A 24,871-nucleotide genomic window follows, 5' to 3' on the forward strand; every position below is an offset into this window, starting at 1 on the left:
AAACTGGTACTTACCTTCATTAGCTACAGTTCCTCTGAGACAGATCAATAATTATCATTAAAATTGCATTAACGTCACATGTATTTCAAGCCACACATTCATGCATACCTTAAACTACAGACAGCATCTCCCACAAAACATAACGCTACACAAACACAACGTAAAAGAGCCACAAAAATACCTTATTATTGTTTACTTGTCAACTACACAACTGAAAGTTCAATAGTGCGGTTGTTAATAAACCAATACGACATGCACAAGACAAATCTTCACTTGTAATTTTGGAGATATTTACTATCAACAATACACGTGAAAACTTGTTCTGACTTCTCAATCTTGATAGCAACTTATATTTATCTTTCTGCTAAACAGAAGTATGGGACAAATAACACATGCTAAACTGCTGGTTACTGCAGAGGTATATTTGTATAAATCTTTGCAATTTTCTCCGTAGATTCCCGGGACAGTGTGTAAGTTCATTTTTACAACGTGGTAGTTGTTATAGAAGACAATTTAGTTGTCAAAAGTAGGGGCGCTGTGTACATTTAAGTATTGTAAACAATGTTTACAATAGGAAATAATATTAAATTTCGCGCCTAATACTACAAGATGTAATTTAAAGTATTCAAATATTTATCACCGTGGCTAGCTTGTTGTGGTAAGACACATGTAAGCAACTCACTTGCCGCTCCAGACAGATATGATAGTGATCATTGCTTCCTGCTACGGTAGTATGAGGATTGTAACATGCCGTGTCAGCAAGTGTGTTCAATATTTCGGTCATGTTTTCATCCGCGGAAATGTCATTATTAGAGACCGGATGTTAGGCAAAATGCCTATTCTTTCCTGTTAGAGATATGATGAAAAACGAATGTTGCGAAGGCCAGGGGGGAGGGATTAGTTTCATTTAAAGGCAATTTAATTTTGCCTATTTTGCCTATTTCATACGATATTGCCTATATTATTTCACAAATGCCAGATATTGCCTATTTTAGGCATTTTCTTTACAATTGGGACATGACTGAACTCGGTGCATACAATTTCCTGTTCACAGGATTAGTTTCCGATGCTTCCAAGAAATTTAAAAATAACAGTTAGCGAGTTATGCTAATAAGGACTTGGACAGATTAAGGGCAATTCAACAAGTTCTGAAAGGTGAAAATATACAAACTGAGTTAGATCCACATGTCTCGCGTGCTTTAAGTATGCTCCGGTAACATCTGTGGAGGTTGAAAGATCTTTTTCAATTCTACAAAAATGTGTTGTCCGATCGCAGACATAACTTGTCGGTTGATCGCCTGAAGAAATACCTTGTGATGTGCAACCACAATTAGTGCTTCTTATTCAGAGACTGCCAAACCGTACAGTACAAACTTGAAATGCATTTAAACAGATTCTTCGTTCGAACTGCTGTGTGGAATATATAGTGTAAATTTTTTTAACTGAAATAACCCTGTGTGCAGTGATAAAGTGCATATTTAAATAATTTGCGTACTGGTTGGAAGTAGCCAACAATTTCTTTTGTCAGACTATTGTGTGTAGCCATTATACAATGGAAAATTTTGGCCTGACGTGACTCCTGTTTGCAGTGATTTATTAAGTACAATATTGGACATCTGTCTCTAATGATGAGCTCCTGGTTTATTTTAAGCAACTATAAAGAATGTACAGGTATGTTTCTATATTTTTAAACACCTATTTCTTTTTGTATGTCTATCTTCATTATTTTGAGTTAAATTTAACTGCCTTTTTTATTGCCTATTTGTATTTTAATGCCTATTTTGAAAATTATAAGTGCTTATTTGCCTGCCTATTTTATATGTTTTTAGTGCCTAAACATCCGGTCTCTAGTCATTATCAACTCAAAATGACTGCAATTGTGCGATGATAGTAGTTACTTGCAAGAAATTCCAGAGATGAACTGACCATTTATGAAACTCACTATAGTGAAGGACCCCTTGAATATTACTCTGTTTTCAGGTAAATATGGATAATGATTTTACTGTTTTACCTCTAATGTAAGCTTTTGTGAAATTCGTTATTTTCTTTAAGTGGCTGAGGTAGTTTAAGGGAGCTTTCATACTGAACCGACAAGGTCGCTTGGGAAAGAGCCAACTAACAGCAATGTTTCACACCGTATCGGCATAACAGGCCTCTGCGTTCGTTCGAAATTCTCAAGCGATATGTGTCGCGTGTCGCTTTGGTGTGAAATCTTGCTGACCAGGCACTGGTCAATGGTAGGATTATTATTAGGACTGCTTACACTTTCGGAAAACTTGACGCCACGTCATTCACCAAATGTAATTTTTATTCGCTATTACACGTCGAGAAACTTTGTAAAGGCAGTTGTCATATTCATTAATTTTTTCGATGACAAACCTATAATTCCTACACATTTGGTGAAACTGATCCATAATCCTCTACTTATCCTCTATAATCTTATTACAGAGTAATAAGAGCATAATTAAACATTTTCCCTCCATGAAGACCATCATACGTGGATCGAAAAGTTACAAACACTTGTTAGGGAACTATACAAGGTAAATTTACGCGCGTTTAAAAAACTTGAATCGAACGCAATTAGCCTATATTCATGTAAATTTTACATTACTTGAGAAGGAAGGTGCGACAAAATACATACCGGGTGGTCCAAGAGTCCCGGAACGGTCACATATCATGAGAAATACACATCGAATCGGAAAACGAAAAAATACGTGTCAAATAAGTGAAAAAGCTATTCAACGATATCACACTTGATTCCCCAACCCCGCCCCCTGGGGGTGGGGCGGGGGGTAACTTTGAAATTTTAAATGGAAACCCCCATTTTGTATTGTAGAATCGGAAAGAGGACTTCATTCCGAGTCCAACGAGCTATCAACCATCCTCCTAGCTCAATTAGGAACGGAGGAGATATGGCGATTTTAAATTTTCGCAAAAAAAATAATAATAATAATATATACCAATCGGTTCCACTCTAGCTCAATTAGGGGCAGAGCGTCCCTTTGGAATTTTCTGGGTTTTATATATATATATATTTTTTTTTTTAAATCGACATATCTCCTCCGTTCCTAATTGAGCTAGGAGGATGGTTGATAGACCGTTGGACTCGGAATGAAGTCCTCTTTCCGATTCTACAATACAAAATGGGGGTTTCCATTTAAAATTTCAAAGTTGTCCCCGGAGCGGGGGTGGTGAATAAAGTGTGATATCATTGAATAGCTTTCTTTCACTTATTAAACACGTATTTTTTTCGTTTTCCGATTCGAAGTGTATTTCTCACGATATGTGACCATTCCGGGACTTTTGGACCACCCGGTATATGAATGTATGGTTACTTATTATTAAAATAACAAAGAACTGATCAATATTGCGCATATTCGCTCATAAGTGTTCTAAACTGCTATTTCAATGTGTGATTTTAAAAATTCAAGAAATGGGCTGATACGTAGGAATAGTACCATTGGCGGCGAGGGGGGCAACTGCCCCCCTACTTTTTGCCACTTCTGCCCCTGAACTATGCTAAAACTAATCTAGAAAGGGAAATAAACTGTCCTTGCCCCCCAGTTTTGGCAGCTTGCACCCCGGTTTTGGAACCCAATCGCCGCCACTGGATAGTACTTTTAAAGAAACAGCAGGGCAATTCTTAAGTTCGTATTAAGAAGAGCGGGAGAAAAAAACAAATATAACCCCAACAACTATACTCAGACACCTGTTAAAGGAAGGCGGTACTTTTTCCTTAATTATGTTGCCAATATATTGGGTATCGGGAACATACTGACAAATCCATGAAATTTGTAATCAAACAAACAAATTTGTGCAATATATGTCCCCCGAAAAGAACTTGAGTTGTAAATTCCGGATGACTTAATATTTATTCATTACTTTGTATTTATTTTCTTGCCCACGCCTGAATTTATTGGGGTTTGGGGGGCTATTTCTCACTAGGGAAAAATTGGGTTTCAAAAGGGCCACAAAATGTTTTTAAAAAATAGATACTTGAAATAATGGCAAAACATTAGAAAAAACAAAATCTTCTCGCTTATTTTAGACTAACAGTTAAACTAAAACTGTATATATCAGGAGGAGGATCTTACTACGTTCTTGGGCTCGCACCTCCCCAACATATAAATTCAGACCTGCGCTACTACTTGTTCGAAAAGTAGCGCAGTTCAAGAACTAAATTTGCACCACACTACACCTTGCGCCGCTCAGGAAACATGGTAATGATGAAGAAGTCTAAACAAATAAGATATCCAACCCATCCACTTCAGTCATTTTCACCATGTTCAAATACAAGCGAAATTTTCCCCCATCAACACAAAAATATTTGAATACCACAAACCACAATTTTGAAACCTTAAATCGACTTGTATATTAAATCGACGCGACAACTACTTTTGTATTGTAATTAATTCCACAGACAATAACAACACAAAAATCTATGACATAAAAAATTACATTTATTAAATGCAATCACATTCACCGCTCTTTCATGAGGGTACAGTTATAGGCAGTATTTCATTCTCATATGCCAAACCTGTAAACAAGATATATATATGTAATTACACGTATAAACACACGTAACAATAAATGCTACACGAATATTAATAAAGCACCCAATGATATAACTATACAATATTGAGCTTATATTTTACAATCAATATTGAGCATATCCTTTTTACACAAAAAAAAAAAAAACTTTGGCACAAAATTTTGCACTTTTTCTGTTGTGAAACTGATTTCCCAATCAAAAATATAATCATTGATATGCACCTATATTCATTTCTAGTTTATAAATGCATAATAATTACTGCACAATATGGTGCAAGCAAGTACCCTTAAAGCAAAAATTGGCAGTACACTTAAAATTTGTCATATCCATGCTCGTAACAGAAAATGGAAAAAAAAAATACAAAGGGCAAGATTTGCGAAAAATGATTCTTTTCTCTAAAAAAAATGCATTTTTCTTAAAAAACTAACATCGGTCACAACATTTAGATTAACAATACAAAATACTTGCTAAGACAAACATTACTGTTATGAGAAGCCTTGAACCCTTTGGAATTTGCCCAAATATCAAATCAGCTTTCCTACTGAGAGTACATAAAGACGATTCCGCTGCTTGTCTCATACCATACATATGAATCAAGGGACTTGGGAGAACGCAATGCAATTCTCCAGTATGAGAGAAATAACGCAGATAAGGGAAGCAAATATGAAAAATTAAGATTATATCGACTTGTAATTCTCTTTTGTTCCGAAGATATTTGTGAATGTATAAATAAGGTTAATATTGAGTTAATTATAATAATACTTGTAAATGATAGATGCATTATAAGATAGGTTAGTTACATTCCTTTATATGAATTGTGGACAGGTTTGGTTGCTTAGGTTATGGGTATAGACTTCGATATAATATCACCCCTCTCCAATCCATTTTATAAATTTCCAAACTATATAACGATAAGCATAGTTAATTGGAATTCAAGCTTTCTGTGGCCACGTAATTTGACCAAGTTGTCATTAGAAGGGGATTCAAGTGGGATAATATCGGTGCTACGCATAATATACGAATTGTTAACTTTATAAGCATATACGACTCGGCTGAAACTTTAGAGCAGGCTGAAAGCAAAGCATTAACTGTTGAATCGTGCTTGGGGTAGTAACTTTGTAGTTCAATTAATCTACTTACTGTCTACAGCAGCCACAAAGTAGCAAAATGGGCAACTGATTACAATTCAGACACTTGCTTGACGAATTTTATTGTGAAACATGCCTGTCGTACGTAATAGTTGAAATACTACAAATAATTTCCATATTTCAACTCTAATCCTACCACACGCCACTACAAGACTTAATACTTGTTGCATATTCTTGATTTGCGTGTTATTACACATACAGTCATGTCCTTTCTTTTTTGAAGTAGGGACCACTCACTAAATTAATTCTAATCAGTTAGTTCAAACATGTGAAAGGAAAAACTGAATAGAATTGATAGTTTGTTAAATAATATTTGAGCTCTACATTTGCTTTATTTTTTACTTAGAATGTATTACAAATAGACAAAAGCCATTGGGCCTCCCCGATGGCGGTGGTAGCGTCCTTGCCTTGAAATCAAGGAGTCCCGGGTTCGATACCCGGTGGAGGCACATAGTGGTTCGGATCCCATTTTAAACTGTAGGTCCAGTCCCGACTAGCCTTACTGTGCATAAAGTGGACTTAAAACACCAATCAATCCTCTTCTATTGATATATTAAGTGGTGCTTGGAGGTATATTTCAGGACAGGAGTATATACATAAGCGTGCCGACTTTTTTTCGGGGGGATAAAACGAAACTTTTTTCCATGGGGGCAAACAGCGCTTTCCCAGGGAAATTTCGAAATTGTAGCTATATTTTGAATTATTCGAAAAGGGAATTACATTTAATTTCCTTTCCAAAGTAAAAATCACAATGATCAAATGTGATTTTTCACCACTCGTTTTCTGGTGGTCACAGGATACGCCCATGTATATAGCGTCTATTGCATAGATTGTGGATGGGTTGAGCAGCTGCTTTGCTAATGGAGGACAAGAAAAGGAAATAAAGATATTACAACATTTTATTCCCCCCTTATGACCTCATTCCCGCAACACACCCTTAGATTTGTCGTGGTATCTGAATTTTACGCTCTAGAAATATGATAGCCTTAATCTCATCAATAGACTGTGCACATCACTGAGCTTACTTCAATATTAGTACTTTTAAAACACAGAAAATTAATGGAAAACATGTCCAGAACAAACGTTCAAGCTTCCACTGACGGAAGAGAAAACGCAGTTCTGCCCTAGAAATAGGAATGTGCCGAGTAAACAAGGTATCGTGTTCGTGAGTATCTTGGTCCGTTCCTTCAGCCCCACCCAAGCCATTTTCTGCTTCGTGTTGCGACATAAGCAACAGTTCGAGGTCATAGGTGCATGGGCAACGGTCACGTTTGATGGGCCGCTGGGAGGAAGAACAACGCAGTAACCAGTACGTTAACTGGATACATATGCTGTTTATTCCCGTCAGAGGCGGCAATTCTGTGAACCGTATACAAATCCACAGCAAACTATAAAGGACCATGGGGTGTCCTATCACTTTCATTTCTATCTGTTTATCTGTTTTGGATAATTCCATTAACTTCTCCCTAAAATTATCTTGATGTGGATATTCCCAATTATCTGCCATATGGTTTTCTGTTGATCCAGATATACACCACCAGGATTCGTACAGATAACCTGTGTATCTGAATCCAGACTTGTTCATTTGGATAATTCAATTTTTCACAATTTAAATTCGTTTATCTAGACAGTGCTCTTTGACATTTGGACGTGAAATTATGTCATCGTGATTAATTTACATGAATAGTCTCACAACCCTTTATTTGCAAAATATTGCTGTTTGTAAATTAGGCTAAAGACTGCAAAGAAAAAGTGTTCGTGCTGTAAAGTTGTATATTCCGACAGGATGGCTCTTTGAGGACCAAGATGTGCTAGACAGATTTCTGACGAGTTGCTTGAGGTCAAGTGCATTGACTCCTAGCGCCATAATCCATGCAAGACATGGATACATTTACTTGAAATGTTAAATAACCCTTTTCAGAAAGTGAATTCGCGACAGAGATTTTGAATTACCACTGGAAATAGAATACAGGGCAACCTACTTGAAAGGGATGCTGTTAACTACTAGTTACCTTGGAACCTTCTTGTACATGATGATCTATTATTCAATGTCTACTGCCATAGACTCGTTATGTATGCGCCATCTTGGTTTAACATTGGCGACACGCTTCAAAATTCACTTCAAATTAAAATGTCACAATTTTGGATTTGACTCTTGCAAGCTTACCTTATATCTAATCTCTTAAAATGTGTCATACTTGTAATCGTTGGGTACATTGTATAAATATACTTGTACCTAAAATGGGTGGCATAGACTGCAATTCTCAAAAAATCATTTACTAAATTTTCATTAATAATAATTCCCAAATACTACCAGAACTATCTCCAATAACCACGTCATGATGGTTATTCAATTCTCTATACTTTATTCCACTTAAGCTGACAATACAGAAGAATAGTGTCCAAGAAGAATAAAAATTATGAAATAAATTCCTCTATCGTGTTGCTTTCACCCCGTTCGCATGTTCGCACTCATATCCCACAGTACTTTCTCGTGATTAAAAACTCAGAATGGATGAGGTGAACTTATCTCTTTTGTAGCAACAGAATACACACATCAGGTATGTGTATCTTCCAAGGGGTCCTCGTCCTACTGCATGTAAATATCAAATTGAATTAACATGCAAATTATTATTGTTTATAAATGCATTAAGGTTTAGATGTTTGTGAATGCATATAATTTGCACATTTCAGCAATAAAAGTTACCAGCATCTGCAGCCTGTATGCTTTACAGACAAATGAACTCAAAACTTACTACATTTTTAAAGCGTCACACACGTAACGCACTTTTGTTAATGCTTTTCATGCATTCAACCTATGCCATAGTACAAGTTTTTTTTTTTCATTTGTTAGCAGACACCACAAAGTACTTCATAATTCTATGAAATCCGTTCATTATGAATATTTTAATTCAATCTCATGTGTAGAACCTTACATTGGTGTGTAAAATTCCACACACGTAACGCTCGAATGCCCCCAATGCATAGTGTGGTAGATACGTAATTTCACTGAAAACAAGTATGGCGAATACTGTAATAGAAGATTTGATTACAATTACCTACTCTGAAATTACCACGACGGATTATGAGTAATGGTAGCTACAGCTTCACAATAATTGCGGTATTACTTAAGTAAATGTAAATCAATAATAAATGCATATGCTAAATCGAATAAGAACCAACATTTGCTTTAATTTTTTTTAAAAAAAGTGCAAGCAATGTAACAAAACTAACCTCCATACACCAGACGCCACAACACACCACCTTGATCTAGACCAAAACGCTTTTGTACAAGTAGAATGGCTAATTACTGTACGCGACCAAGAAAGCTTTGCAGATACCTGGCAGAACCAAAAAACAAAAGTGCAACTACTATATTTTGCTACATTACGGCTACAACCAAATGTGTTAAGGCAGAGAAGGTGCTACCAAAAAAGTCTAATATGAATACAATCGACACAGTGAGAGAAATACGGTGCACAAAACAAAAACAGGAAAATAAAAAAGTCTGCTACGGTGGTCAAACAATCAGAGCTGTTAAGAGGGAAATCATAGCTAGCACAATGCCGAGTACTGTGAGGAAGTCCAATCCTGCTAGCTGGTGCGTGCATGCAATGCAGTAGCATGCAACCAACACGCCACGGCCGTGGTACCAGGGACGTGTCTCTGCCTCACCTTGGCTGAGCCGCTTCTCCTGCACTGGCACTGGCACTTTGTCCTCTTTCGTAGGGGAAGCACACTCCTCCTTGGCACTGTTTTCGCACTGCACGTCACACTTCGCACTTGCGTCCTTATCGTCCGGGTTGGTTTCGATCGGCTGGTGTTCGACTACATTCAAGTTGGCCGACTTGAAGATCTCGACTATTTCCGGTTCGATCTCGGAGCTCCTGTTCAAGTCTGGTTCGTCGACAGGTTCGGTGTCGCCACGCAGCTCCTCCAGCTCGCGACCGAGTTTCTCGCTGGTCGCGTGTGCTTCCTCTGCTAGAGCCGTGAGAAGCTCCTCGAGTTTGGTTTCGTCCAAAGGAGTCACGTCGGGCACCTCGTGGTCCAAGTTCGTAAAGGACAGAGCGATTTGTTGCTGTGGTGGTGGCGGTGGGGATCTGTACGGTGGCGGTGCCGGTGGTTTTGTTTGCAGAATGTTTTCCAGCGGCCGGAACACTTTCCTATCCGGGGTTACCGGAGGCTGAGGTCTTGAGGCGAACCCACCTTCCGTGTACGACAGTTCCTCAGGATCCCTACTCGTCGACCTCCTGTCGGCCTCGACGCCTCCGACTCGAACCCGTAACTGCCAGTTCCCGCTGCAAGGACGCTGCGATCCTTCGCGAAGGTTCGCTCGACTGTCCGTCAAGGTTTCGGTACTGGTGCTGTTGCAGTTGCCTATATCTCGAAAGTTTAAATGGTCTAGTAGATGTGCTCTTTCCACCCAACTGGGATTGTATCGTGAAGCTCTGGGTGTTACGGTGGGGCTCTCCGGTTCGCTGTGGAGATCTCGTAATGCAGCCACGTCGGGATGAACCGCGGTGGTATTTATGGCGCTGTTTCTGTTTTCTATTCTCCGCATCTCGTTACGGTGCTTCACGGTTCTCGGAGTGGCATTCCTCAGCTTGACACCACCGCTATTGCTCTCGGTCACCTCTTTACCTTCAAGGATCTGCTGGGCGACGTGAAGCGCTTCGGGTAGATCCGATAGAGACTGTGCCTTCTCGTACTCTTCAAAAGACGTTGTCGTCGTGGGCTGCTTCTGAATCAGACTTGCGATGTTAGCAGACAATGAGCGAACAGCTCTTTTCTTTCTCGTGTTACCCTTGTTACCCCCTTGGTCAGCACTGTTGCGGAGAAAGCTGTGAAGATCATCCATCGTGTTTTGGACTCCATCCGCGGAGGTATCCTTTTGGTCTTTTCTCAGGTTTCGAAATGCCAGGTCGTCTTTCACTACGTCCGGAGTTTTTCTTGGTTTGAAGGTAGGCCGGTACCTGTCCGTTGGGGTAGCATGTAAGTAATCGCTATTAGATGCTTGCGTTATTGGACCCAGAGGTATTCCAAACGGAGGTTGCGGGTCGATTATTTTAATCGAGTTTGCGTGTCGAATATTTCGATACGTCACGTCGTCATAGGTTATATCCGGTTCTTGAGTGAGTGGACCTATTCTCGCATGGCTCGAGACGTCTCCACATGGGGCAGGCGACAGCGCAGGGGAGACTAGAAGGTAGCTGCCGGATTGAGAGAGCACGGAGCGAGCGTCTTGAGCATTTCGTTCCTTAGGGCGGAACCGACGGTACGCCATGTCGTCCATCAGCTTATCGGGAATCCCTGATCTTCTCTGTGGAGGCGCACGGTGCCGTGGAGGATCCCCGACGTTCAAAAGAGACTCAAAGGAACCTCGATAGGGGCCATAGTTGTAGCCGGAATCCGACTCCGCTCCTCTCGAGATGTGTGCCACTGACGGGTTGAATTCAAATGCACTGAACCTTTCTCCGGCAGACAGCTGGTGGGCTGTCGGCAAGTCTCGACGTTCTGCTCGGTCTAGAAGGTCCTCGTCTCCGAGGCGCAAACTTTGGTATATAGCTTCAAGTTCCTTCAGCGCATCTTCCAGGTTGCTCGACTTTTGTTTCGGTGGTGCTTCTTCCGTGCAGTCCGCAGCTTCCAGACTGGACGTCGAGCTCTGTCTGGAATAGCGCCGTGTCGGAGGAAGAGGAGGCATGCTCTTACGGTTTCCCGGTGTACCACATCTCTCACCTTCCTTATCGTTCGTAACAGACGATTCCCGATCGTCACCTGCCGTCGATACCTGTTCTCCTGACTCGCTTTTCTCAAGAACCATCGACAGCGGTCTCGCCGAGGCGCTATCCCTCCGTCGCAAACTGTCATTTCCTTTTGCCCCTGACGGGGATTCGGAGTCTCGATCTTGACAGGAGTCTTGCTTGTGCACAAGAGGACTAGAGACGTCGGACTGTCCACTTAGAGAGCTTAAAGAATCCGTTGATCTTAAGGGAATGGAAAGTGGAGGAAGATGAAGCCTGGCAGTTCTGCGAGCATTCTCCTGAGTCGATACAGGCACCCCTTCTTCCTTAGGTCGTGGACTGTTCGAGCGAGAGCGGTCACTCTTTACCGAAAGATGCACCTTCGGTGATATGCCGATAGTCTTTTGTTTGGCTGCATCTTGTTCTCTGTTCCTCCAGAATTCAGGGGCACCAATCATTGACGTTGATCTACGATAAGGTGGCTTACAACTTACTTGCGAGTCACTCATGTAGGAATTATCACTGCACTGTATATGTATAGGTTTCCTGCTTCGTGGAAGCTGATCAGCGAAATACTGAAAGTGGCACTGTCTAGGAGACGAACTGTAAGGTCTTTGAATGGGAGGCATGTACTTATAACTTTGAGAATGCCAAGCGTTCATGGAAGGCGGAAGTTCTTTGGCTTCGGAGGTATGGTGACTAGGAAAATATTGCAGACGTGACATCTGGTCCGTTTGGCTTAACTGATGATCGGATCCTGACCGCTGCTGAGCAAATTCTGCTGGCTGATGTAAACCGACAATATTTGGAGATGGAAAATGTGATAGAGATGCTACACTTGAACTCCTCTCCGAAGTGACTTGCGCCTGGTAATCATCACATGGTCTATCTTGGCAGCCATTCTCGAAGGAATATGATAACGGCCTGGTATCCTGCGACGGCGCCAGTGTAAGCCTACGTTGTGGGTCACGTGGCGGTGGGGGCGGAGGAGTCTGTTTCATGCGAGATGGACTCCCTTTGCTTGGACTCTCTGTACTAGTGCGGTAAACCTGGTTCTGAGGGAAGTCGTTTGAAAATTCCATATCGTGTACAGTAGGAAGACCATTCTTGTTAATAGCATGATTGATATTTTCGTACGAAATATTTCTTTGTCCGAAATAATCTCGTTCATTCACACCTTCAAACGAACCCTTATATGTTGGACAGTCAGTGCTACCTCGAAACGCCATGTAATTAATCTTTCTTCCGTCTTCTTCGGTAGGGCAGTAGTAAGGTTGTTGAACAGGGTGATTGTCAACAGGCATACAGACTGGAAGCATCTGAGGGTGGTCCTGGTTTTCAACATGGTGATAATGATGATGGTGATGACTTGGAGGGAACGTTGAAGCAGCCGCAGGGTACTGAGAGTGAATCGGGTTTTTCGGTCGAGCTCGTGGACTCTGCACAGGGCTAGGGGTAGCGGAAGGGGTCTTAGCCATAAACATAGTTTCAAAGTCACTCGACTCTTGGTAAACAACAGTCGCTGCCCACCGTCCAGGTGCCTTCCCGCAACCTTCCTTCTTGAGGTCACCTCTCAGTTTTCGGATGTCGTCGTTACTATACACCCGATTAACATGGAAATCCTTTGCTCTATGCTTCTCCGCACCTGCTTCCTTTCTCAAGCTTTCCTCTTCCCTCGATAGTCGCTTTATGTATCTTTCAGTACGAGCTGTTCGGGATCTTCTGTTGAAGGAACCTTCCCGCTGCAGACTGTCGTCGCTTCTGAAACGATTCAAAGATGGCGAACCCATGCTAGCCGAACCATCCTCCTCAGAGCTGGAATCTTTAAGGCGGTCCCGAAGTGCTTCCACCCTTGCTTTGAGCATTTCGCGCCGTTCCCGACGACTAAGACTCTGCCCGCCGTCTATAGACCCACTGCTGCCTCCCCTATGGCTCGACAGACTGGAGTCGCGCTTATGCTTCTCGAGTAATGACTCGCGGCTCGATCTGGACAACCTATCCATGCTCCCGCTTAGGGAGTCCCTGCTGTTACTTCTACTTGGTTTGTGTCTTGACGCTCGGTAACCGCGCCCGCTCAGCCCAACACACCCAGCACAACCGACACCGCCGTCGTTTGTAGCTTGACCACCATCGTCGTTGCTCGGATCTTTGGCAATTCTGTTCCCAGTCTCTACCAGCCTCGTTCCGTCCGAAGTCATCATGTAGTTGACATCGCTTGATGGTAGCTGAGACGGACTCAATTCTATGGAGCTCACACTTTTCTCAGAACGGGCACTCTTGCCTTGCGTAGAAGCAGCGGCGGCCCGCTGCTTTCTTTTCTCCCTCCTGGAACGTCTCCGCGCCAGAAACCCCTTGCGAGGTGGCGGATCTTCACCCTCCGAGCTGCTGTACGATTCGCTTTCTTCTTTCTTCCGACGACGGAAAAAACCGCCGAGGGACCATTTCCTCTCTTTCTTCTTCTGCTCCTTCTTTTCATGTTTATTGTCAGCGTCTGCGTTAACGTACGCAGTCACTGTATTGCTGAACTCGCGCTTAGGGATGTTTCCGTTGTTATCGACGGGAACTGAAGTTCTACGGGTTCTTGCTGCTGGAGGTGGATACGGGCTGTAGCCTAACTCCCGGCCACGAGGAATGTTGCTATGTTTCTCGTACATCGACTGCGGAACACATTCATCCTTGAAAGCATCGGCATGTCCAACTGCAAAGTGTCTTTTATCTTCGAGGCTGCCCTGGGAGGAGGATGGACCAGTCCTTTCCATACTCCTCTCCGCAGCCAAGAGCCTTGCCCGTGGTCCAGTGCTCACGGTCTGAAAAGACAGAAAAAGAAGAGAAACGTAAGTATTTACGGTAGTAAAATACTTTCCACAAATATATAAAAGTAATTAACATAACAATGTATACAGCATATATATATATATATACAAATTTATATTATTCTTGAAGTTTTTTAAAATTTTAAAAATAGGAATTTACATTGTATAATCAGGGACAAATGTAGGGGTAGGCAAACTGTCCATCAACAGGTTCATTCTCTATGCTTCATTGAAATAAAAGAGCCATCGAAACAGAACACCTCTGTTCCAGCATCAGTTCAGTTCTTTCCTCCGAAACAGAAAATGTAAAGAAAAGTATTGGACAATTTGTCTATTATACATTTGCGGAAAGCTGCAGTTCGATCCAAAATATTGCTTCCAGGCTCTATTATAAATTTGTAACTAGTACAAGAAATTTACGGACATCTGTTGGGCATAATTTTGCCTAAGTATGCATTTCACACCAAATTATTTCAGTTTAGATTAGCTATTCTGTTATTCGGGATTAACAAACAATAGGTCCGTTTATACATGCCTGAAGAACAGTGACGTCCACATAAACTTTTATTCTTGCATTTTTGTAATATGATTTCGAAAAGAGTTGACTTTTAGTCATTACTGAAATCAACAGTTTTTAATAGACTACGAACTAGAGAAAAGTGTGACAACGAGAATAACGTTTGTTTTCTGCAGCTACACCAATATTTCTTCAAGGCGAACAGAGGATGATACATACACGGATATAAGTTTTCGAAATACAAGAATATATCAAACAAAAAAAATAAAATTTTGCAAATGCTTTATCATTAAGGTTCGAGTTTGCAACAGAAAACAAACTGGGGGACCCCGGAGCAGCAGAACCTCTCCCTTCGGAAGCCAGAAACCAACTGACGCTTTCCTCCGCGAATGGAGGCAACTGGCGCCTCCTGCCGGAGGGCCGCCATTGGCTACCGCAACCGATCTCTACTTACATCACATAGCTGAAGGCAAAGCAACGCATTAATAAATTTGTTTGCTTAGAATGAAACATGAACACAACAATTTATTACCAAGACACATCAAGTTCAAGAATAAATGTACAGTCACGGACATAGACACTTCTGGCCTGTAAGAAACCCACTGTCATTGAGTGGAATTATGTATTACAACCCAGAAGTGTCTGTGACTGTTCAGTCAGTGGCAATACAATTAGGACACCTAGATTCTGAAATACTCTCTTCTCTGCAAGGAGTTATGTGTGTTGCCTAGCTATACGGCGATAAGTGGATTTTAATAGCAAATTTTCAATGGAAGCTTCTACCACCGCCGTAGAGTTAGGCAACACACAAAACGTCTTACAGGGTAGCGAGTATTTCAGGATCTAGGTGTCCCATTTTTTGTCGGAGACTGTACACGTTACTGTTAACAAGAAAAATATGAACTTTGATGGAATACATTTCATTCATTGTAAAGAACATAACTGAATCAAATTGTTCACAAGAAATAAAGTGAGGACAAATGCATCTTCAAGACAATTGAATCGGCAGGTTTAAGAAGGGAATGAAGACCAAAAAATTGCAAAATGACCGACCTTTTGTACTAGACATCATCGGAAAGCGTCGCTCTACATGAGTGTGAAGAAAAATATAAAAAGCCGTCCCTAGAGGAAGATATAGAACCCTGAAATGAACGTAAGGTGTAAGAAGGAAATGGATCCCGGACCTATTACAATGCCACATTACCAATCAACGAAAAAAAGTGAATGATGTTAGGAAAATCATCCCCTACATTCTAGACGACAAAAAGCTTTCTACGACGTCATGGTAACTTGGCCAACAACATTTCACTACGATCAAGATCAGTCGGTGGATGAATGACTGTTTGTTGCTTGACTTGCCTTCAATTCCCAAAATTTGGGCATTATTTTGTATTATTCATTCCATTGTACACTTTATTTCCGTTTTTTCCCCAGCAAAAACTTCATACGTTTTAAGAAGGAAATAAATCCACCAACGTTTTTACATTTTATACAAGTTCTGGTTACATGCACATTGTTTTTCACGTACTCCTCTATACCTACACAGGGTTCTCACGTTCCAGTAAGAATTTTGTTGTTCTTGAACGCACACTCTCCCACTTATACAGTTTTTCTTGGTTTCCCACAAATTTACTTTTTGGACTTATTCCCTTCTTAAACCTGCCGAATCAATTATCCTTTAGGAACAATTAATCATTCCTTGATGAAATGAAAACTCCCAAAATAATGGGGGGAAAGGAAATGAGAAGAAAAGTATATGTCAACAACTGAAACTCGGGAATGCGGAAAGAAGAGAGGGTACAACAACAAATGCTTTAGCGAAATCATAGAAAACAGCTCTGGCTTTAATAGACGTGACAGAAGAGACAGTATATCACACCGAATTCCCAGCCTCACAAATCCGCGCAGGAATCTCTCCTTGCCATCTGCTCAGCATCTTTCTCTCGAAGTCTGGCGACCTATTTTCGGGACTAAAAATCGCAGCAGATCCACTGTTAATGGCTAGGATTACATCAACTGTCGATTATTCAGAGACTAAACATACTAATCCTGCCACAATACTGCGACTCTATAAAAGCACGCGCAACACGGTTTGCAAAGCGAATAGGTGTCGACCAGTGATTAGCAGACTTGGCAGGATTCCTTACAGAAAATCTGGCGGAACCAGAAGAAAAACAAGCAAAGGAAAATTCTATTGTACGGGGAAAATCAACCATTCGCCAAAAAAAAGTGCACTTTGGTTTTTACGTATAACACGAATGTTTGTTGTCATTTCATCTAAGAAAGATTGCGTTCAACATCCGGGCGTATAAATTTTCCGGGATTGAGAGGGGGTCCTAAATTATGACTACCTCACGTTAAAAATTAAAACGATAAATTACTATAAAGTCAGAAATAGTGTTATATGAGCACTGTTTTTTCCTTAGAATTCTATGTGTGCCTGACGAAAAACAAGAAAACACCCCCACAATAAATTTCGCGTATCGATCATTTGTTCCTGAGTAATAATATTGGGTCATATACCGTCAAAAGAAGATTTTAGAATAACTTTTTAAATGTACAATTCACCTGCTAGCTTTGAAACTCCAAATATAAAAATATCAGTTGTCGCAGTACGATAATAAATTTGGGAGTCACTTGACGTTCATCTCTGGCACTGATGTTGTGTTGCTATATCTTAAGGACACTTCTCGATTTCTCCGTGCTCATCCCAGAGCATGATGATAAGGATGAATAATGATTATATCAAATAAATATGAAAGGTATCCAATTAAAGTCCATTACCATTTTGACTTAGAAAGTTCCTAATGAAGTGTTTTGTGTGGAGTGTAGCGTTGAATGGCACAGAAACCTGAACGCTACGAAGAAGTAAGGAAAAGAAATGTGGCTAGGAGTGCGTGAAATGGACAAAGAAATAAAACTGTTGGAAAGAGCTGGTGAAAGAAGAGGAATGCTGGAGCGATCAAGAAAGGGCAAAGGAATTGGGTAGGACACTGGCTAAGAAGGAACTGCCTGCTAAAAGGTGCACTGGAAGAAATGGTTAGCGGGCAAAGGATACGGGTAAGAAGATATCATATGGATCATATGTTGACATGAAGCATAAAGCGAAAGATCGGAAAGTCTGGCTGAGAACAATGGATGGATAAATGAATGAACATCGAAACATGCGTAATGAGTGCCCGGGACTTTATGTCCTATAAAACTGTAAAATATGTATGTAATTATGTCATATAAATTGGAAAATATGTCATGAAAAATTACAAATATGTCAGAAAAATGCAGAAATATTCCCAGTAAAGCCAAAAATATGAACAACAGTACTCTCGAATTTCTCCCATACCCGATAGAGTAGAGTAGGGGCTGTAATGTACCGAATGTTATTTTCACTTTTGACTGATTTTTGTGAAAAACGAGAAAGGCAAAGAAATGAGAACGAAACTTCTTTACTTCCCGTGCAACAATGAGAGAGAACATTTTGCCTCAATAATGTTTGCATGGCTATCAATTGTCGGCGGGATAAAATAGTGGGGTATTATATTGTTCTGTACTAAGAAAAGACGGCACCTTCTTCCTTCGTAATTTCCATATCCTGCCATCGACAATATGAACTATCCGTTGTGCTAAAGCTACGAAGGAAAAAAATATGAAATAACCGATTATGTGCGAGAGAATTACGAAATTATACAGAAATATGTCTTATTACAACAAAATTGAAGAAATATGTTGTAAAAACGCGAAATTGGTGAAATATGTCAAAATATGCTTTGTCAAGTTTGTCTATTTCGGCTGATTTTCATCACATATGTAAAGATCTCACCCCAATAATAGATCCGAAGCCATGTTATAACATAAAGTCCCGGGCCCTAGCAAATGATTGTAACATAAGACTTACAGTTTAACGCAGGGTACGAACCATGTGTCGAAGAGAATTTTGAATTGATTGACTTGGTCTATTTTACTTCGCTTGTCTGCTACTTTTGGCTAATGGCGAATATGAGGATGAGTGATGATACGATGTAATTGATGAAGGGACCCATTACTCCTGGCGTCGAAGCGCTTTGAGTAAACAGAATTATGAATTCGACGCGCCAATCCAAATATGACTTTACCTCAACCACTGTACTGAATCCGTATCCAGTATGTGCGCATTACTACAATTTATACAATAATAGTGGAAGGGGAACAGTTTAAGCAACCAACTTCAGGCAGACAGATTTCTGGAATATGACAACAGGTGATGAGTTGGACCACACGCACATATAAGCCAAGCATTAGCACAAGACAAAAAAAAAATGGTCGACTCACCCTGTAATTCTTCAGGAAGAGACCCACCTCTTCTTCTTTCATTCTTAAACACCACGCACACACACATGCACACCCTCTCTCTCTTTCTCAGTGGAGAAAAAACTACTTTAACCTACGAACTGGGGAAGACGCGTATAAAAAGCAGCACACGTCTTGACTCCAACACACATCCTCACACATGCGTCATATCCTCAGACCGCAGCCAGCCACACACACCCCGTGATATCTTTCACGGCCAGCCTTGTCTATTTATACACGATGTGCCCACATGAAGCACAACTGATTTCCTTCGGAAAATTCTTCAGTGGCTACGCCCCACCGCCCTCATGCCAGTAACGGGGTCCTATACAACAATGCAACATATAACACGTGGAACGAAATTTGTCTTCCACAAAAAACTGTTGTTGTCCTCAAGAAGGAAATGAACAAGACACCGAGTATACAAAGATGAGCTGGACCCACAGACTGAAGTGGGATCTGAACCACTGTGCTAGAGGAAGTACTCCACCAGGCCCGTATCCTGAGAAGGGGCCATGGGGGCCATCCCCCACCAACTCTGGAATATAATGTCAACCTATAAAATCCTAAGGGGGAAAAAAACGACAGTTTATCAGATTGTGCAAGATCTTGTCCTTGCATAAATAACTGGGTTGTTTGTTGTGAGAGGTAGGCTCCAGAAATAATTTTAGTTTTAACTAGGGAGCGGAAGTTGATGAAATCTCATCTTTTCTCTGACATCTCGGACACGATGCCCATTAAACATACACAATATTACACTTCGTCTAGAACCCAAAAAAAGGTAATTTTAGTGCATTTTTTGCAAATTTTCAGGTTTTAGGTCATTTCCCCCGATTTTCGGCATTTTTCGCAATACTCGGTGTATTGTTTCGTCATATTTTGTCACTTCTTTCATTTTTGGTAATATTCTTGAGTCTATTCACCAAGGTGAAATATAGGCTATATCTCGCAGGATTGCAATTTACGAGCAAAATAAATGCTGAACTGGTGACAGTCTTTGTTGTGTCGGGTGAAACCACCAGTGTCCGTTTGAGGCAAACTGACATTTAAGATCAGATAAGGAGATTGTTTCATTTCCTTTTCGTTTAAATTTTTAACCCGAAACTAACAAATTTAATGGTCATTTTTTTCATTTTTCTCATTTTTAGAACATTCTATAAGTCATATACCTATATTTTTTAGGTCATCAACTTCCGCTCCCTCTTTATAACCATTGGGGGGAGGAGGTCCACGATGAGGTGATTTTTTTCGTTACTTTGGACCATAGCATAATAATCTATACAATTGTACAGCCAAGAGCAAAGAAAATATTAGGCAAATTGTCCATCACCATTTTCATTCTTTTTTTAATCTACGTCTTGTTTTAAGGGACGCAATTCTGTTGATACGAAGCAGATGTTGATATCTGCCAAATGACGATTTTATTTTAATCCATGTCATCACTAGGGCTAGGACCTTTATGACCTAAAAATCACCAAAATATGCAAAATAAAATATGCTCTTATGACCTAACATTTTACAAAATATGCACTATAATTTGAAAAATATGCCCTTATAACTAGACTGTTTCAAACATCAATATTTAAAATGCTGAAATATTTTCATATAGATTTTCAGTTTATTCTATGGGCCCTGATGAGTTGTATGCACAATGAATACTTTTGCGTAGAGGAGAAGGTCTAAATATGGGCGAAGGTTTAAATATGGGTTTTTGGAGTTATCAGCGCTCCCCGGTGCTGCAGCCTGGCAGAGGCTATTGGAACTGGTTATCTGTCAAGGACAAAGGTTGGGGCGTCAATTCGCAAGAGAAATTGGTGGTTAGTTTCGGCCTTGGACGCTGTTGTAGAATTGCGACCTCCGAAAACTTTTTGCAGGTATGTTTTAATTCAGCGTTTTCTGAATTCTCATCTTTTTTCTATAGGTTATGATATTAGCGGTACATAAAACAAATGTGGGCTTTTATAATGCCATGATTTGTTTCTGAAATATGTACCACAGAGAGCGAAAATAAACAGAAGAAGAAAAATAGCGTGATGGTCTAAATATGGGCTATGACATGAGGTCTAATGTTGAGATCACATTTTCAACAAATATTTGGATGTTTTTCTTAATTTCGATTTTTCCCATTCCGCGTGATTTTCAAAACAACAGATTATTCACAAATATGAATTTTATAATGTTTTAGCGATAAATGACTGTTTTTTAAAATTTTAATTGCTTTTTGTGATATTTCCACTAGTAGCCCATATTTAGACCACAATTTTGAAATACATCATTTTATCATTTTTTGGAAATTGCTTCTTTTTTTATAAAAAAAAATGGAACCTTTAGCATGGTATTACATTTAAGTATATATTTCATAGATATGCATTTTCAAGGCAGGTGCTTGATATATTATTTTTTTCCTCCGAAAATGACAACATAAAAAGGTGGGGCCATATTTAGACCTTTTCCTCTACCCTTAGCTCTAGCGCAATAGAAGTAAATTGAAGTATTCAATACTTTTTGAATGCAACTGAAATGATATTATTAACTATTACTCCAGCTGGCTCATTTACCATAACATTGGTGGTCACAACAGCATTTCGCCGACCACCGTGGCGGAGTGGTTAGCACAACGCGCTACGACGCAATCCTTTGAATCCCGGCCTGGGCATGGGTGTCCTTTGGGAATGTTTCTTCATCAATTTCATCTTAACATTACTCATCTTCATCGTCGTGATTAGCCAAAAATGGAAGAAAAACGACATAGGATAATATAAATCAATCCAACGCATTTCGGGTCTTCTCTTTGTTCTACATTTTCGGATCTGCTCACCCTTCAAAAAAATCTGGATACGGGCTTGAAATCCACCTTATGCACAGATAGGCTCGGTACTGGATTTATAGATAAAAGTGGGATCCGAACCACTATGTGCCTACAACTAGGCCATCCTCGAGTGCGAAAAATCAGAAACATTCATGAAAAATATACGATATTGTGTGCCCTGAGGGTCTCCCCGATGGCGCAGTGGTAACGTCGTCGCACACAAACACTACTTTTCAATTTCAACAAATGTAATTCATAACTTTACGTACATAGCAAAACGTCATGTTAGACTCGCTCACTTAGTAGTCCCAGTTCGCTTCTTTACACATCATTTTTGTCCACGGAGCAGTTCGTTCGACATTATTTGATTGTCATTAAGTAAAATTTTCTATTACTTAGTGTATTTAGATTTTATGGTAACAGTTTCATACATCGGAGACACATTTCTTCAATTTTACACAAGAAACTACTTATGGAAATGAGTTTCTCCAAGGTTTACAACGTTCGTCGAGGTATTTTCTCTCATCGTGGAATATATTCGAATATATCATGTATTTTTCACGAGAAATATCTCACCGACGCATAATTGCCATTGCTTTCATTTGCTTGCCCTACGACAACCGGATGCTGCGTACGTTTGATGACGTAAGCCCCTGTCAGTGTTTCAACCCCCCCTTTTTTTTACTATGCTTGCCTAACGTAACCAAACCTAACCTAACCTTATGGGAAATGGTTCGTGGGGCTATCCGTGAATGTATAATAGCTACCCGGGCCGTCAGCTACCCGTGCATGTATAATTTCCACCGGTGACGAACACGATAGTAGGTATTTTTCGGTGAAGAAGGTTGGAAACACTGCATACCCACAACGTGAGTCAAGATGTGGCCGCCATATTGTGTGTTCCGGAAGCGAAGAAAGGAATATAAAAAAAAGCACTCAGAATGTGAAAAATTGCGTTTGTTTTCGTGTAAAAAAGCATAATGGCACCTTGAACTATGTTCCGCAATACACAATTGGTAAGTACGAACCATGCGAAACACAAAATATGCGATTTTAATGTGTCTCCGATCTATGAAACTGGTACCGATTTTATTTCTTCTTAGTGAAAGTGAAACCTTTCCTTATTAATTTTATGAAACAATTAAAAAAAATAATTATAAAGGTCCACTCCCGATTAGCCTTCCTGTGCATAAACACAAAACAAGCAAAGAACTGCAATAGTCATCAAAATAGAGAGCTGCAAGTTTCAAACTTGTTTATGTAACCATTTCGTAATGATTATTAAATTATAAATGGCATGTAGCATTATGTATTTTCCAACGTTACAATGACGAGACAACAACAATGGCATATTATGATCACTGTTGACATTGTCCCTCTTGCAAAACAAACATGTAGGTGAGGTGCTGGGAGTCGAGCAGGGCACAGCATTAACATTTCCCTTGACACATTTAAAGCAAAGGACCACCCTTTACCTTTCGGAAAAGTTGCATACGTGACAGTAAATTTCTGCTCTTGGCATCATCTCATTATGGTGCAATTTCACTGAACAATACAGGGAAGATATTTTGTCGTCTTTGAATTCTGCACTGCTAGCAGAGTGAGAAGAACGACCGACCGACGAGTACGTTCCTCTGGAAAGACGCCAGCGAAATTCAATGCTTCGCTGATTATTCTTAGCCAAGGTACGCGCCTTGGGCAAAGACCTCTGTTGCACAAGGGAGACGTGGCTTCTGCACCTTGTGTGTTGAGTCACCGCCACACATATTTTATTTAGTTGCTCCGTTAATTTGTTCCCCCCTCCACGCCTACTATTAAATAGAAGAGGCAGGAGTTTAACGTTTCTAGGATTCCAGCTGTCTAGGAAAGATCTATTTGTGTAGTGGTTTGTGGATCTTAAGATCCAACCCAGAGACTAATGATGATTGTATTTATCATTTCATTCACTTCAACGTCACTACCTCTTCGTCAAGGCTGGCGTATCCATATAAGTATTATGGATCAGTGGATTTGCGAAATTTCAGGCTTCGAGATCAGGAGGGAAAATTCAGGCTTCGAGATCAAGAGGGAAAATGCAGGATTCGAGATCACGAGGGAAAATTCACGCTTCGAGATCACGAGGGAAAATTCACGCTTCGAGATCACGAGGGAAAATTCAGGCTTCGAGATCACGAGGGAAAATTCAGGCTTCGAGGTCGTGAGGGAAAAATTCAGGCTTCGAGATCACGAGGGAAAATTCAGGCTTCGAGATCACGAGGGAAAATTCAAGCTTCGAGATCACGAGGGAAAAATTCAGGCTTCGAGATCACGAGGGAAAACTCAGGCTTCGAGATCACGAGGGGAAAGTTCAGGCTTCGAGATCACGAGGGGAAAGTTCAGGCTTCAAGATCACGAGGGAAAACTCAGGCTTCGAGATCACGAGGGGAAAGTTCAGGCTTCGAGATCACGAGGGGAAAGTTCAGGCTTCGAGATCACGAGGGAAAATTCAGGCTTCGAGATCACGAGGGAAAATTCAAGCTTCGAGATCACGAGGAAAAATTCAGGCTTTGAGATCACGAGGGAAAAATTCACGCTTCGAAGTCACGAGGGAAAAATTCACGCTTCGAAGTCACGAGGGAAAACTCAGGCTTCGAGATCACGAGGGAAAACTCAGGCTTCGAGATCACGAGGGGAAAGTTCAGGCTTCGAGATCACGAGGGAAAATTCAGGCTTTGAGATCACGAGGGAAAAATTCAGGCTTCGAGATCACGAGGGGAAAGTTCAGGCTTCGAGATCACGAGGGAAAATTCAGGCTTCGAAGTCACGAGGGAAAACTCACGCTTCGAAGTCACGAGGGAAAACTCACGCTTCGAAGTCACGAGGGAAAACTCACGCTTCGAGATCACGAGGGGAAATTTAGGCTTTGAGATTCGGAAGGCGAAATCAGGCTTCGAGATCCGGAAGGTGAATTCTAGTTTCGAAATTTGGA

General features: G+C 40.6%; 1 protein-coding gene across 5 annotated transcripts in view; it reads right to left on the reverse strand.

Moving 5' to 3' along the window:
- LOC146004744 (uncharacterized) overlaps positions 1–24,871 on the reverse strand; it is a 632,500-nt gene that overhangs the window by 445,028 nt on the left and 162,601 nt on the right. For 3 of the 5 annotated variants that reach the window (XM_083143714.1, XM_083143712.1, XM_083143713.1), the window contains exon 2: positions 9,376–14,248. In XM_083143714.1, the coding sequence (XP_082999840.1) occupies positions 9,376–14,200 (4,825 nt within the window). In that variant the 5' untranslated portion in view covers positions 14,201–14,248. Of the gene's footprint in view, positions 1–9,375; positions 14,249–19,076; positions 19,147–24,871 lie in introns of those variants that run through there. The other 2 variants (XM_083143715.1, XM_083143710.1) reach the window with 1 other exon arrangement.

This window comes from Lepisma saccharinum, chromosome 22 (assembly GCF_977018435.1).
Source record: "Lepisma saccharinum chromosome 22, izLepSacc3.1, whole genome shotgun sequence".
NCBI classification, from domain to species: domain Eukaryota; kingdom Metazoa; phylum Arthropoda; class Insecta; order Zygentoma; family Lepismatidae; genus Lepisma; species Lepisma saccharinum.